Below are 13,667 nucleotides of genomic sequence, written 5' to 3'. Positions count from 1 at the left end.
GCTCTCAGCCAGCCTCATCAGGTGGCCTCTGAGTCTCCATTCTTAAAAACAAGCAGTAATGAAATGGTGACTGAAAACTTGAAATCTTGGCTTCAGTACATCACTACAAAAAAAAAAAAACAAACAACAAAAAAACCCCCAAAAAACTTGCATGGAGGAGATTAAATGCCTTAAAACAAAGTAACCCTTCCAACAGGAGGAGGAAAAATCCCAGCCAACAGCACAGATAGTAGGGAAAACAGTAACACGGATCACATCCTATCTGGTCAGTGCCTTAATGCTCCTGTGTGTCTCTGCACTGTCCCATGGAGAACTGCTGTACACAAAGGCAAAACACATTTGCTTCAGTTATTGTCATGTTCATTACTGCCAGCCTTTCTCTGACATCTTCACGTCTTATTAATCCAGAAGTAAATAACACTAATTGTTTAATAATCTCAGTTTTAGTAAAAACGTGAAAAAAAATGATAAAGAACGTGCTTTTGTCTCCCTTCAGCCACGAGGCATGTTTACACACTAATGAACTGCCATAGCGCTGTCTTTTCATAAAATGTTCCTACAAATGAACATCATCTGATGCTCTCTGCTTGCTAAATATAATCCAGCACACAATATTGGCTACATAGATGAAATATTCTGTCTATCAGGATAAGAAAGATGTCACTGCCCAGATCAAAGGCAAGAATTCAGTCCCACTCTTTGCTTACTGACTTTAAAACAGTCGCTGTGGGGAGAGCCTGGTGGGACCTGGCAGAGGTCTGAACTCTGTTCCTGCTTTTGCAGCCATCATGGGGAGAAGATGACAAGTCCTTCTCTTCTTCAGCTGAATTTCCACTACACGAGCATATAATTTTCTCCCTTGGCCTACAGGCCTTGTTGCCTTGAGTCTTGGCAAGTATTTTGGATGCTCCTGTACACCAGAGAGCTCATAACCTGCTGGGTCCCCCTCGCAGGATGAGCATAGCTGAGACCTTCCCTTCTGTGGATCTTTAACTCTCTCGTGGGCTTGTTGTTGTTGTTGTTGCTGTCTCTCCTTTTCAGGCAGAGAACGTGCCCCAAAAGGAGCTCATCCAACGCTTGCAGTGACCAGGAGGTTAGTGCTAATGGCTTCAGCAATTTCTGTTTCTCTCTTTCATATTGGCTGTTGCACTGTTTATCTGACAATGTTTACTGGGGCATGTTCTGAGTTGTAGAATGGGATCCAGAACTCCGCCGTCGATATCAATGAGCTCCAGCTGGTGGTGCCAAGTCGAGAGAATGAAAACAACAACCACTCTGTCAGCCGGGAGCAGGCGGGTAAGCGCCGGGCAGTGGCGGGAGCAGGTCAGGGCACTCCGTAGCCCTCAGCCAGTTAATCAGATCGTTTCTTACTTGCAGTCCTCCTTGCCCATGCACAGCTGGAGAGCCACTTCACAGCAGAAAGCCTTTGTTGTGGGAACTATTCCTTGCTGCTCTCCTGCCTCACTGGTAGGGTAACTCCCCTGGCAAGGAGCATGCACAAGCACAGCTCCAGGACGCTGCCAACAAAAGCTGTCATAGCACATGGCATCGCAGAGACACTGGGTTAGCAGAACAAACGTGTTGGGTACAGGCTGCTACAAATAACTTGCAAAGATCCATAAATTGTGGAAGAGTTTCGCCTACCCTGTACCTAACCTTGTCTGGAAAAGATGGGTTGTACAATGCTTACGTTGGCTTTGGACAACTCTGAATCCTGGAGCTAGCTTTTTCTGAAGAGCTTAATGGATGAGACTGCTTTAGATGACATTTACTTCACAGTGTGTTTCGAGAACAAGAGACCTCCAACCAAGCTGCAGATAATGTCACTTGCTGCAATTTTGAGTCACAACACATGAATTGTGTCAGTGCTGCCCCTTTTGGTTGGCGAATGCCAACAGGGAACTACTTCAAGTTGTGTTGCTACACACCATCAGTTTCCTACTAAGCCATCAGCCATTACACACAGCTCTCTAAATCTATGCTCCCAACCATGACAGTTTCCTATCTTCTGCTTTGGAAGAGTCATCAAGGACGTTGTTGCCAGAGCTCTCCTGGCCTGGACCAGATGGATAGGCCTTGGGGACACATGCATGCACACACCACTGTCACAGTCCCTGGAGCAGAAGGGTGCTTGTAGAAGTAGCATTGCTAGGGTTCAAGCAAAAAGCACAGTTCCCACTATTAACAGGGATGCGTAAGTACAAATAAAGAATGAGTTGAGCAAATCAGCAAGTTTCTGATCTGCAGCACAACCTTATGTGTTTACTATGAGGGATTTCAGTTTGGGTGTGTCTTTATTAGAAAGCAGACCCAAGGGTGCTTATCTGCTTTTGTTTTGTTTGTAAAAGCTTGTAGTTTCAGGAGATCAAACTGTTGGCTTGAATTTTGTTCTGGCTGGTGCAACAGACAGCTAAAGCCTGCTCTAGATTTTCTGGGGAGAGAGGGAGGAGGGTTTGCACGGAGAAGTTGGAAACAGATGTTTTGGACTCTCACAAGCAGCCTTTATTTATTTTATTCTTTTCTCAGTCACTTCCTGTGGAGGCAGCACAGAACGGTCTCCTCAGGACACTGACCCAGATGTGCCCTCCTCCACATCCGCAGTGACCACCGAAACTGGGAGCGATGAAGTATTTATTATTTCTGCTGGACCTGGGGCCAGCGGGCTGAGCTTTACCACCTACAGAATACAGGTAGGAATGCTCTTTGGCATCTCTAGCAATTCATGAGATGTCCCTTTTGGACAGTATTTGTCATATCTGTCCAATTATGCTTACTGCCCACTTTGCAGGAAAGTTAGTGACCGAGCTGCTAGGCAGTTCTAACCCTTGAGCTGAGCTGCCATCAAATGAGGTAGGCTGTGATCCCCTGAGCCAATATCTTCCCAGCTTTGAGATTAATAAGTGCCGAAGTCTACCTTGGATCTGACAGGTGATAATAATGCAGAGGTTTGCCAGCAGGCAGTAGGACCAGCCCTCAAAAATATGTTAAGTGGCAAAGATGATGTTCCATTAAAAATATCACTTGTAGCAACTGAAAGACCTTGGAGTCGGAGCTGCGCCTGCCCACCACTACCAAGCAGTCAGGGAAGTTATTCAGCTCCTCAGCTTGTCAGAAGGCTATATAACTGTCTCACCAGGCTGATGTGAAAATTAACAGTGTCTGTTCCAAAAAGACCAAACACTTTGAGTGAAAGCATGGGAGTCCTTTAGAATACATACACAGAAACCTGAATCAGTTCAGTAAGTTCTCTCTTATTTTAACTCTTTCTCTGCACTTCTAAGCTATCATCTGTTTCTAAACAAATAATTGACCAGAATTTTCAGGTCTGGCTGCCACCTCTTCAGCACTGAGCATAGTGCCTGACAGAGCACATCCATTACAAGTCTATATGAAAGCCTTTCCCAGGTCAATACTCTGCCCTCTCTCTTTTTCCCCACGAGAGGAAAAACAACCAGTGCAAGGAACTCCCATGCTACAGGACAGTCTGTGTAATATTTCTGTCACAGTTTGCACAACAAAAGCATTCTGTATCCCTGCACTTCATTAGGAAATTAGCCAGGAGACCATGCTGTCAGGATTTTCCTACATTAGTGTAGGACACATGCTACGGTTTTCCTCCAGTCAGCTACTCTGCTTAACAGAAATGGGGAAAGAAGGGAGAACAGCTCTGGTACCTTCCCTTGCCCAAACACATTACCTTCTGCACGGCATGGTGAGCTGTAAGGGCAGTATGGGCACCAGTATGGGCACCCTTGAACACCTGCACTCCTTGGTCCTTACCAGTGAACAGAGCTTCACCTGGTGGCAGTCACATACAAATACAGCTTCTAGACAGGAAGAAAACCCATTTTCCTTCCCTTTCCCCCCACTTCAGTCAGAATGAACAAATACACTTATGAAAAACATTTATATTCTGCCATCCCATCTGCAAACAATCTATCACAGTCTATTTTTGTATAGATAAAAACAAATAAAATACTTAGCATTAAAACAGTTCTAAGTGAAGATAACCCAAAGAATTAAAGTGATTTACCACATTATTAACACAGGAGGCATCTCCTCAGTGATGTCCACGCTGCACACACATGAGCCAGTACTCTCAACCAAATCCCTCAAGGACCAGAAAACCTTCCCAGGAGGGGTAAAAGGGCCTCTTTAAAAGCAGTGGGTCCTTCCCCACAGCTGAAGACTATCCTCTCCAAGAGGGGTGGAAATTGAGCACATTAGGCTAATTACAAACCTGTGCTCAAACGGGATTTCTTCAGGCCACTTGAGTTACTCAGAGTTACTGGATGTTAGAAATAAACATGTTTACAGTTTAATCCCTAAATGTGTATTTTTAGGGTGTAAAATGCAGCTGGCCAGTCAGCTTTAGCCTCTGAGCCCCACGGAGGGTATGGTGCATAGCTTTTGTGGACAGCACTATGCAAGTACAATAAGTTATCCACTGGAGCATAGCCACTTTCTTGGCAGGAGCTAAGAAGTTATTGTCATGTGAAAAGACGTGTGAAATCCTGAGCCTTTACGGTGCAGTAAATAGCACTGTCAGACTCACCTCACCCAAAATGCTCAGCTAGACAAAACAAGTTATAAGGAGCTTTACAAATCTTTTTACTGAGAAATGGTGGCTGGCCACTTGGTCTTTTACCCTCGGTAAGTGTGAGCCTCAGCTCTGCTGGGCAGGAGGAAGTAATAAATTGGCTTTTGCTTTTGAACTTTTAAAATCCATTTGAAGAAATCAATCCCCTGTCTGGAGAGTAGACACACTTCTCTGTACATGGACTAGCGGGAGGAAGTGGAGGGCAGGATGGCTTTCAGGTGGCTTCTGAGGCTTCAGGAGGGTTGTGGCTTTCTAAGTCTCATTTGGTTTAAGTCAACATTCAGCCTTTGGCTAACTTAGGACTATGGCCTCTGACTTCTATTCAGACCTTACAAGTTTCAGATGCAAAGGTTTGAGTAAAGAGTAAGAATAATGGTGGTTTAAGAAGCATTTGTTGCTAAAATATTTTTAAAATCTAGAAAATACATTATTTGTCTCTGTAGTTACTTCCAGTGTATCTATCTCAAAACCAGTGGTTAGCTTTTGCACCAGTTTGGAGGTAATTATAATAATATTGGATTAATAAATCCTAAGACACCCTGAAGAGGCTTCTGAGGAGAAGACAGCTGGCTTATAAACTTATAAATAAAGATTGTTACTTTAATCAAATCTGAGACTAAGAGCTTCATATTGAAACAAACTTATCTGGAGCCTGAAGCCTCTCCCAGCTTCCTACTGAGATTTTTTTTTGGCTGTAGTAGCTAATTTCTCGCCTCTCTGCCCATCCAATTCCAATATGACATTTTAACTAAATAGTTTCTTTGATTTGCAGAAACTTGAGAGATTCAGTTTAACAGAAATAACAAATGACAAGTTTCTGGTTTCTCAGGACTTTTAAATCCAGGACAGTGTGGGATTTATTTCAGACTCTCTTTAAAGACTATGTAAACTTTGGGCATGTGGATTTTGCATTCTTCTGATGACAACCTTATTCGCACAGGTGAATATTAAAAATACATATAGAGTTAGGGAACAGGAGGCTTATATAAATAACAAAGTGAAGTATTAGTAAGAGTAAAAGGAGATTCATAGGATAGTCTGGGATTCTTTAACTTTTCTGTCTCTAAACCTACATCAATATTAAAGAGAAAAAAAAGTGATTTAAAATGCAACATCAGAACATATAAAGTAAGTATGGAAGAGATCTTTAGAAGTTGTTTACACTTCATTCCTATGTCAGATCAACTCTGTTTATACACAGAGATGGTGACAATGTTTTAACGTGTTCTTACCTTCTGATGATGCCAGTTTTACACCTGTGGACATCTTGCTTTACTGCTAAAGCACATTTTCCACCTGAAAAGCATTTCTTATTCTGCTGGTTTTGTGTAGCAGAGCGGTGGGGCCGGGGCTACAGTGGCAGCTTTTGTGAGAAACTGCTAGAAGTTTCCACTTGTCCGGCGGACCTGGCTGGGTCTAAGGCAGACCTGCTGCTGGCCAGGGCCGAGCCAATTTGCAACAGTGATAACGCCTCTGGGATCATGTATTTAAGAAGGGGGAAATAATAAAAAAAAAAAAGGTGAAGAAGCAGCAGTGGGGGCAGAGAAGGGGAAGCGTGAGCCTTGTGGGCCTTGCAGGCCTCACCCTCTGGCTTCCCGCCAGGCGGCCAACTGGGCCCAGCCCGGCCTGGCCTGGCTGCAAGAAGTGGAGAGGAGATGAGAAGTGAAAAGACCCTGAGAGGCGTCTGCCTGCCTGTTGTGAAGAATTTCTTGTGAGAGAAACGGCTGCAGACGCCAAGGTCAGTGCAGAAGGAGGGGGAGCAGTAATGCTGCTCCTGGCCAAGATTCCCCTGCAGCCCGTGGTGCAGCCCATGGTGAGGCCGGTTGTCCCCCTACAGCCCATGGAGGCCCACGGAGGGGCAGAGATCCCCCTGCAGCCCGGGGAGGACCCCACACTGGGGCAGGCGGGTGCCTGAAGGCGGCTGTGGCCTGTGGAGGGCCCGCTGGGGCAGCTGGTTCCTGAGGGACTGCACCATGTTGAAAAGGACCCCAGGCTGGAACAGGGGAGGAATGTGAGGAGTTCTTCCCCCGAGGAGGAAGGAGTGGCAGAGTGTGACATGCGATGAACTGACCGTAACTCCCATTCCCTATTCCCCCCTGTGCTGCTCAGGCGGGGAAGGAGGTGGAGATAATTTGAAAGGAAATTTGAAATTTGAAAGCCTGCGAAGAGGGGAGAGGTGGGGGAAGTTGTTTCTGTTCTCTCTCATTATCCTGCTTTGTTTTTGTTATTAATAAATTGAAATAGTTTTCCCCAAATCGAGTCTGTTTTGCCTGTAACAGTAACTTGCATGATTTCTCCCTGTCCTCATCTCAAACCTCGAGCATTTTTATTCTCTCTCCCATTCTCTCGGAAAGTGGGGAGAGTTAGTAAAAAAAACTCTGTAGCTTGGTCCTGAGCAGGGCTAAACTGACACTTACATGAAATGAAAATCTCATTGGCTGCAATCTGGGTCTCACGCCTCTTGTTCTATTTTCTACAGACACCAAGAACAGATTATTCCCTTTCCTTTTGATTTTAATTCTTTTTGTTTTCTTAATTCTTCCCTAACATAGGATAAAGAGTACCACTTACTTCAGTCTTCCCTCCTGAATAATGCATTTTTGAGACTTCTGTTTCTCTTGTTGCATGCTTCTGACTTTCTTTCAGCAGGCCCCATTCCCCTTGAAGTTTTGTTTCCACAGACAGACACATTTGGAACCTTCAAAGAGCTAAGCAGAGTGTAAGAATTATGTTTTACACAGTGAACTTTATTACTCTGATCTGTCAGATATCTCCAGTAAAATAAAGCTGTAGATATTTCATGTAGACTTTATTTCTTATGTAACTGAAATTTCCCAATTCCGTGTTAAACCTGAAACTAGGGAAGCAAGGTAGAACTTCCATCCAGGGAAGCCAGTGAACTTCAGGCAGCATGCTGGAAGAGCAATGAAGAAAAGTAACATTCCTGTGTCTTGTCCTGAGAAGAGGACCACTGAAGATAGAAGTCTCTTGCACTAACAATGTATTTTTGAAGTGTTTTAAAAACCGTCTGATGAAAGATTCTGTAAGCGATCTTTATCTACTCTTTTCAGGACAAAAACCTAAAAAGAAGTGTCACAAGCCCGGCCTCTGTGTCTGACTGGTTGACTTCTAACCACACGGCTGCTGGAGCAGATGCTGTTGAGAAGGGGAACGTCCAGTTGGAAAATCACTGTCCCAGACAACGCACGTGGAGTGCCCGCACTTTCCACGACTTCCTGGCTCCAATACCAAAGCTACAGAAGAAATGGTGTAGCTGGACCACCAACAGTCCCTTCACGAAGCTGGTTGACAACAGTGTAAGTCTTGCAAGGAGGGGAGGACGTGGTGGTCAGGGTCTGTGCCCCAGTATGCCTGGCTGCTCGCTGATAGGAGATGTTTTCCCCTTGGCCTACTGCTTTACCTCTCCAACCTGCAGTGTGATACACATTTCAGTCCATCTTGCTTGCTATATGGGAAACTCTTTTGCTGAACTATATTTTAATTTATTCAGACTTTCCTGAAGCTGTATTTCCCAGCAGTTAGCACCTGGTTAAGAAATGATCCCCAGTCCAGAAAAACATTTAAAAATGCCTTCAGACTAGATTATCTCATTCCATGTTCTAACATGTACCGTTTTTCCCCCAGTTATGCCTTCAATTTATTTTAATTGATGTATTACTATTGCATTGCAAGGAATCTGTAGGTGTAGGAGCGATATCTAGGTCTCACCGACTGTAATCATCAAAGCAACAGTTTGTTACCAAGCTAATAGAGGATGTTTCTTCTTTTTTAAAGTAATAACATAGGTTTTTGCTAAAGAATGCATCTCATCTCTAACATAACCAGGAATTTTAACTTTTAGTTCCCTTTGAATGAAAATTTCTTAAGAAAGCTGCTTTTCATGGCATGTCTACTAATTTATTATTATTTTATGTAGGGTTTTCCTACAGCTGCAAGATCCCAAGGTGCCCCAACCAGAAAGGTAATCTCAGCCACTGAGATAGAAGGAGCATCAGAGACCGTTCACTCAGATTCATCTGCCAGTAACGCCTCATACCCCCTCACTCTGTCCGCTCAAAGGCAGCGGAAGCTAAGCTCCTGCAATTTGAAGAAATCCAGGTTTGGAAACCCTTATTTTGGATTTTTAGCCAGTTCCCCTGACAGCAAACATGTGAGGTCTTTGGATCCCTCAAGACACCTAGGGCCAGCATCTCCAGTAAACAGCCAAAGCCCCAAAAATCTTCTCGAGAGCTCCAACCCACTGAAAATCAACTTGGTCAATGGTTCGAAAACAAAGGAGTTTATGGTAGAAACAGATAAAAACAAACCAGTTTTTATTATTTCTGAAGAAGGAGATGATCAGCAGCCTCTGGTCTTAGCAGAACATCTTAGTCAATGTGGAGATCATCTGTCAGAGCAAAATGCTGTGTATGCTCCAGCTGTACCAGATAAACAGCCAGTGGTTCTGACTGTTGAAGGGAACAGTTCTGTCAGATTCACATCAAATCTTCCCCTTTGGGCAAAATCCCCTGGTTTATACAAAGGTCACATGAAAGCTCCTAGTTCTTCCAGGGACCAGCAGAGTTCGTCAGCTGCAGATGCTACTACTACTGAGACCTCACAGAACTGCGATACCCTAGCTGCTCCTACGCTATGCCAAGCTTCAGTCCAGTGATGCCTTCAGAAAGATTGAAACATCAGGTCACAAAAACAGAGGCAACAGAGACATGATCAGAGTGGAAGCTGTGCCAAGTAGTTGAGCGTGGCAGTGACAGATGGATGCAACTTTTTTAAGAGTGGTCTTTGCTTCCTACCTGTTGGGATTGAGATTACAAGGATACATACCATAGACAGCACAAATGCAACTTTTCCTTTTGCTCACTAACCTCATTTCTATTCTTCTGCATGAAATTTTGATGTGGTTTATACATGAAAGCATCCTCTGAAAAGGTACTTCAGACTGCAGAAAACCTTTTCTGGAATGAGAAATGAAAGTCATCTGAGATGGTTACATCGTGGTTTATAGCTGAAATGTAAATCAGTCCTCTGGCACTGTGGTCTTTCTGTTGGGAGCTATGAGTTAAATTCCGTTTGTAGCTATGCCTGTACAATCCAAGCCTTGCCAAGCCAAGAGTGAGAGTTCAATCATGCATGTTTGCATACAGTTTTGTAAACTTAAGTTGAAGCATTTCATACTTCTGCACTCTAGCACAAAGCTTACCAAGCATTAGCATCTCTAAAATTAAAGACTGATTATCTCATATCCTGACTCTTTAGAGAAGTGCACAGACAGTCTGAGCAACCCAATACTAGTTCTGTAAAAGACTGGTGTAGCTTTAGCTTTATTAGATCTACATAGGCTTAAAACACTTCAGTCTACTACATTTTTAAGTGACTCCTCATGGCAACAGAAGCATGTGTACAAAAACACGGAAATACTAGGAATAGTCTCCAGCATTCAACACTTGGATATTTGCAGCTGCTCTCATCCTATATCCACCAGCTATTTATTGCTGGTAACGCACATTGACTAGAGAACTATTTCCCTTCCTTTAGTAGACAAGACTTAAAAGACAAAATTAAGTGGGGCAAACTTTGAGTGCTTGCTTTCTATAGACATGAACTACTAAGTGGCTGTGCCTCCCTGATTACAAATCCAGGGCATTCAATGGAACACTGAACCAAAGGGAAGCCTGCTAGTCCTATTGCCTTTAATAAGCCCATCAGTATTTTCATTGCCTCCTGGTGATATTTTCCTATCTTTGCAAGAGACTCCTGCATGTTCAGCCCACAACTTAGAAGTATTTTGCTTTCTTAAATGAAAGACATTCCCTGTGAAGCTGGATTTTGCAGCTGACACAGCACATTGTTCTAAATCAATAGCATGTCATAAAACAGGTGTCAGAAAGAAATCTTCCGTACAAGTCTTCCCCTATGTTAGCTACAGCGTGCGTTGAGTGATCTTAATCCTTCTGTGTGAAGGCATTTAAATCTGATTCCTGAAATATTTAACTGAACTATTTATGATTTCACCTGCTATTACAGCTTCCATTTGCCACCTATTAATGTCTGAGATATGCAAAACAAGACTGTAGGTTTTGCCTAATATTTTGTGTATGTTTACATGTCTACACAGACATAGAAGCTTTGCATCTGGTAGCAGTGGAAGCAAAAACATACATACCCTTTAGCAGTTGACTCAAACATGAACAGCAGACAAGTCTCCACATTTCTTATTACCAGGCTCTGTTAAGTAGTTTTGAAGCAAAAAAGGCTGGCTCCAAGTTGGGTGGTTTTTTACTGTTGGGGTGGTTTTGGTTTTGTTGCTTTAAATTAATGCTACATGATTCAAAGGGAAGAGCTAATATATTTATGATTTAAGAAAATATTTAGAAGTCTTCAGTACTTTAGTAATAACTTCCACTAGCATTACATTCATATATAGAGTAATTCAGAGTCAATGTTCTGTTACTTGCTACATTTCTAAATATTGAAATACTAAAATCTGCTTTTGAAAAGTACTTGTGTTCAGTTACTGACAATAGCTACATTTGAAGGGCTGGGAAAAGCAGCTTTTTCAATAAAAGCGTCTGTAACTATTCATTTCTACAATGTAATGCCACTTATTTTGTTTATTTTGAAAGACTAAGTTTGGGCATTTCGTCAGAGCACGCCAATACATTGCATGGCGTACACCGGTACAGCAACCTCCCTAGCAGTTCCTGAATGGGAAGAGCAAAAAAGCTGCTGTATCATTCAGTCAGCAAACACCCGAGGACTAGATCCTGTTTGAATTATCCTCAGTACCCTAGCGAGATGATGAGGTGGTTGTTTACTCTGACTTCCTCTACTACCTATTTGCGTAACCAAAGAACAGCTTTTTCTAAACTTGTTAAGACTGCTGCCAGAGGCTGGCTTCTGTGGGAGTTTGGATTTCCTTTCATATACTGCTTATCTTAACACTGCGTACCTCTTCCATCACTGCCTGCTGTAGTACTACATAGCCAGTTATATAGGAGACACTAAATAAATTATCATACTTTCAGCATGGACTATACACCTGTGCATGTTGAGACAGGCCCTCCTCTTGAAGAATATGCAATATTGAATAACGCTGCTTATTCTCAGAACAGATGTGGCTGATACACCAAGTTATTCAAAGGTGCCACTAGAAAATGCTGAAGCCCAACACCCAACGGGCGCATGCTGCAGGTATACAAAGACCATCCCCTCACTCTTGGTCAGCCCTGAAGAGCCAGGAGCACAACATATGGGAGACTTACACTTCAGTTCCTGACTTGCCTTTTAGCACTAAAGGCACTAAAATTAACTGCTGAAGAGTTAAACTTGTGGTTTACTTTGTACCTTCAAAGAAAATGCAACAGATTTTCCTCCTCTTACAGCTAAAGGAACTGTTTTGAAGTTCTCCTTTTTTTTCTCCCCCCACAGAAACAGAAACGGCTTCCACCCATACTCTTCAAAAAAGTCATAGTGCAAATTTAAGAAATTCTGAAAGCTCCAGGTGGAATAAAGTGCTCTAATACTTTCAGCTGTAAATATTGACTAGGATTAGTTTTTAAATAGTATTACTTATGGCATTTATTTTGTTCCTAACAGCTATATTACTTCTGAGAGCTATGCTGCCATGTTTTAATGACAGAATATCTCACAACTCACGCACAGGCTCGGGATTCAGTTTCACCTTTGTGGTAATGCCATCAGTTTACTGTGCTATTTTGCATACTGTAACTAAGCAGCAAATGGGTAAGCATGCTAAACACTTGCTGAAGAGGAGGAAAATCATTTCAGTCACAACTGCATGGGGGAAAAAATGTCCAAAAATGTTGTGGAGCTAACAAACATAAAGAGTATTATCTTCAGGAAAACTGAAGTTGAAGAATGTTCACTTCTTTTTTATTGTTTTGGAATATACTAGGCAATCCCTCTAGCCCATGTGTCAGGTAGATTAAATAGGACAAAAATGCATGGGCATTCCCTGGTTCTTCTTTGTTAAAACAGCTTCAAAATAAAAGCTTGAAGCTACACAAGCTGACAGGAATCCTGCGTGCTAGGTTTGTTACTGTCAGGTAGTTAAAATGGTTGAGAACAGAGGCTCAATAGGAAAACAATCCAAAAGATTTAACATGCAGCTAATGCATCCTAACTCTGAGGACTCAAGGTAGCAAGAAAAATCCATTTTTAACTTCCTAGCAGAAACATGAACTGAGGTTTCCTTTCATAAATCTAATTTTTCTTTAGGAGCAGTTGGTTACAAAGCATCCTACTCATAACTGTTTCTAGTTGGTTGGTTTTTTGTTTTGTTTTGGTTTTTTTTTATGAGAAGGGCACAAAAGCCATAACAAAACACATTTGACTCAAATAGTCGAGTTAGCTACTAGATTTTATTCTAAACAATTAAAGATTAATTTGGATTGAAAGAAAAAAAGTCCTAAGCCAACACTTACCTAATGGAAGCAAGCAACTGAAACTGAGCAGCACTGAAAAGAATACCCAACAGAGACCAAATATAGCTTCAACATATATTCATGGTCTGTCTAGTAATGTCTTTGATGTTAAACCTCATATGGCACACTTAGCATTTTTTATAATTCATTTCCTATGGAAACTAATGAGCTTAAGGGTGAAATTACCTCATTGAAAGTCAAAATGGTGAAGTGTGAAGAAAAGAAGGATGACCTGAAAAGCAGATTTAGAAGCAATCTTTGCATACTAAGCATTGCTGTGGGAAATAGTATAATTAGTTTTCTTCAGAAGTTATTCCTTGGAATTGTGTAAGTGGTATTTCAGCTCCCAAACATCATGCAGAAAGAATGTTAGATAAAATAGGTGGAAAAAATGCAAAATCCCCACACATTCTTTTTAAAAGCAAGAAATCCTTTTCCTGACTTCCAGTAACACAGTGACTGCTGGTTTATTTTTAGAGGGCAGACTGTACAAAATAAGGCCCCCTTCCACCAGAAATTTCGAAGAGGCCATAAGAAACCAGACTTTCAGAGCATAATTTAGAATTGAGCACTCTCTTCTTAAATGCCCAGCTCCTTTTACT

General features: G+C 42.3%; 1 protein-coding gene across 1 annotated transcript in view; it reads left to right on the top strand.

Annotated features, from left to right (window-relative positions):
- The window catches only part of LOC104476380 (uncharacterized), a 36,183-nt gene extending 24,980 nt beyond the window's left edge, over window positions 1–11,203 (top strand). The window contains exons 3-7 of the mRNA XM_086761864.1: window positions 1,042–1,093; window positions 1,194–1,296; window positions 2,527–2,690; window positions 7,672–7,917; window positions 8,538–11,203. Coding sequence (XP_086617990.1) covers window positions 1,042–1,093; window positions 1,194–1,296; window positions 2,527–2,690; window positions 7,672–7,917; window positions 8,538–9,275 — 1,303 coding nt within the window. The 3' untranslated portion in view covers window positions 9,276–11,203. The remainder of the gene's footprint in view (window positions 1–1,041; window positions 1,094–1,193; window positions 1,297–2,526; window positions 2,691–7,671; window positions 7,918–8,537) is intronic.
- The last annotated feature ends 2,464 nt before the right edge of the window (window positions 11,204–13,667 follow it).

The sequence above is a fragment of the Chlamydotis macqueenii genome, chromosome 17, assembly GCF_036417535.1.
Source record: "Chlamydotis macqueenii isolate bChlMac1 chromosome 17, bChlMac1.mat, whole genome shotgun sequence".
Lineage (NCBI taxonomy): Eukaryota > Metazoa > Chordata > Aves > Otidiformes > Otididae > Chlamydotis > Chlamydotis macqueenii.
The sequence above is the reverse complement of the archived record's forward strand: the minus strand, read 5'-3'. Positions and strand labels throughout refer to the sequence as shown.